Source organism: Galeopterus variegatus, unplaced genomic scaffold, assembly GCF_000696425.1.
Source record: "Galeopterus variegatus unplaced genomic scaffold, G_variegatus-3.0.2 Scaffold9416, whole genome shotgun sequence".
NCBI classification, from domain to species: Eukaryota; Metazoa; Chordata; class Mammalia; order Dermoptera; family Cynocephalidae; genus Galeopterus; species Galeopterus variegatus.
Window position 1 is genome coordinate 35,158 of NW_007735527.1, and position 2,235 is coordinate 37,392.

The following is a 2,235-nucleotide window of genomic DNA, read 5'->3' on the forward strand; positions in this document are numbered from 1 at the left end:
AAAAGACAAAAAAAAAAAAAAAAGGGAGTTGTGCTGAGCAGAATATAGATTCACAGTTCAGATCTTTTATCTGTCCCATGATCAATGTCCTCTTGAACTAGTTTGTAATGTGTTCTGTGCTGACCAATGGGTTATTAGACCTTCCGAGACAGAAGCTATATACAAGTATGTCTGCCATTGCATTACCAACACTGAGTATATAGCAGTAAATATGCGAGGCCATTGACAATATATTTTGTTTCCAATTACAAATATTTTCTAGTTTTCACCTTCTTCCTCTCACATCCATACTAGCTGTCTGAACGTTTTTAGAGAGTACTTTATAGAAAGACTGAGGAAAATTTAGAATATGTAAACACACACACACATCAATCCCAAATCCTTCCTGATGTCTTCCTGTCACAGTTTTCCTTGTGATGTCTATGCCCCTTTCAAAACAAAAGATATACCTGGTAACATCAGGAGATCAGAGTCAGAATTAATTACTCATACTTTACACTCTCACTCCCAAGCAGCCATTAAGCAATTCTTCTTACCCGGGTTTCTTTAGAAACCTTCCTATATTTTGGTACTAAAAATAGCCTAGCCCATGTACATGTGTTCCATGTTCTCAACATGGGGTTGTCCTTTGTAGTATTTGAAATTTGAAATATCTTCAAGACGAAAAATAAAACGGTCTCTTCTTTATGTTAATGGCCCAAATATCCTGATGAAAATTAGGGAAAACCACTAAGAAGAGAGTCAGAATTGTTTAACAGTAGAAACTCAGGAAATGGAATTCAGTAGTGTGAGAAGAGGAAGGGCAGGAAAAAGCAATGGGTGCCATGTGGAATGAGATGACAGAAAAATGCTGTGAAAAAATAACTTTCTGCTTTCTTTACAATTTTTTCCAGACTTATGGAAATTTCTAACAACAGCAATGCCAGTAACTTCTTCTTCATATTGATGGATCTCCCGGGAGTGGAGACTGCTCATTGTTGGACAGCTATTCCTATCTGCTTCATCTATGTTCTTTCTATGCTGGGCAACATCACTGTAATGTGCATTGTCAGATCCGTGCCCAGCCTCCACACACCGATGTACCTCTTCCTTTCCATGCTTTCAGTGGCTGACCTGGGCCTCTCAGCTTCTACACTGCCTTCAATGGTAGCTGTCTTTCTTCTGGGCCAGAGGAAGATGAGAGCTGCAACCTGCTTTTTGCAACTCTTCTTCATTCACACTTTCTCAGTCATTGAATCAGCTGTTCTGTTGGCCATGGCTTTTGACCGCTGCATTGCTATCCGAGAACCCTTACGCTATGCCACCATTCTCACAACCACACGCATTGGGGCCATTGGGCTGGCCATTGTGACCCGTAGCACTGCCCTCCATCTGCCCCTAACTGTGCTCCTTGGAAGACTGCAATTCCAGCCTGTGAATGCTCTCTCTCATTCTTATTGTGTTCATCCTGATGTTCTGAAGCTAGCAAGCTCCAACACTCTTGTGAACAGTGGCTTTGGGCTCTTTGTCATGCTCTCCACGCTGGGGATGGATGCTGTGTTTATTCTACTCTCCTACGTGCTGATCTTGAAAACAGTATTGAGTATTGCTTCCAATGCTGAGAGGCTCAAAGCTTTCAACACCTGCATTTCCCACATCTGTGCTGTACTACTCTTTTATATCCCACTAATTAGTCTTTCCATGATCCATTGCTTTGGAAAAAAGAAGCTACCAGCTCAGGCATACATGCTTCTCTCTTATCTGCACTTTCTTGTACCTCCAATGCTCAACCCAATTGTCTACAGTGTCAAAACTAAAGAGATTCGGGTACGCATTCTAAAGATGCTTCACCGTAAAAAGGATAAAATAATGTTGGCAGCACCTCGATCCTAGAAAAAGATATGCTGACTAAAGATATCTCAAAAAGGGGGCAGAGTGTAGCTTCTTTCTACCTGACCTATCAGTTAATTATTCAGAAATGCTGACTGAAGTATACTGTATTGTTTCCCCAGACATCAGAATCATTCCTGTTCAATGAAAAAAAAAAAAAAAAAAAGGTTCCTTATTCTGAAAAAGTCAATCTCAGCCTTAAAGACTCATATTATTATAGGTATATTATTATACAGCCTTTTAAGAGAAAATTATTTACATGTGAAAACAAGCAGATTATAAGAGTAGAATTTAATAACATCTAAGATCTGTTGCAACTAAAAAACCTAGAATCCTACAAAGTTAGTCTCAAGAAGGCCTCGCTTG

The 2,235-nt window shown here is 39.8% G+C and overlaps 1 protein-coding gene across 1 annotated transcript; it reads left to right on the forward strand.

The window, feature by feature from the left end:
* The first annotated feature begins 897 nt into the window (after nucleotides 1-897).
* Nucleotides 898-1,872, forward strand: LOC103609281 (olfactory receptor 51G2-like). Its single transcript, XM_008593629.1, has one exon. The coding sequence runs from the start codon at nucleotides 898-900 to the stop codon at nucleotides 1,870-1,872; it is 975 nt and encodes a 324-aa protein (XP_008591851.1).
* The last annotated feature ends 363 nt before the right edge of the window (nucleotides 1,873-2,235 follow it).

What these genes read in the sequence shown, in the direction of transcription:
- LOC103609281 (XM_008593629.1), top strand. Translation starts at nt 898, where the DNA reads ATGGAAATTTCTAACAACAGCAATGCCAGTAACTTCTTCTTCATATTG.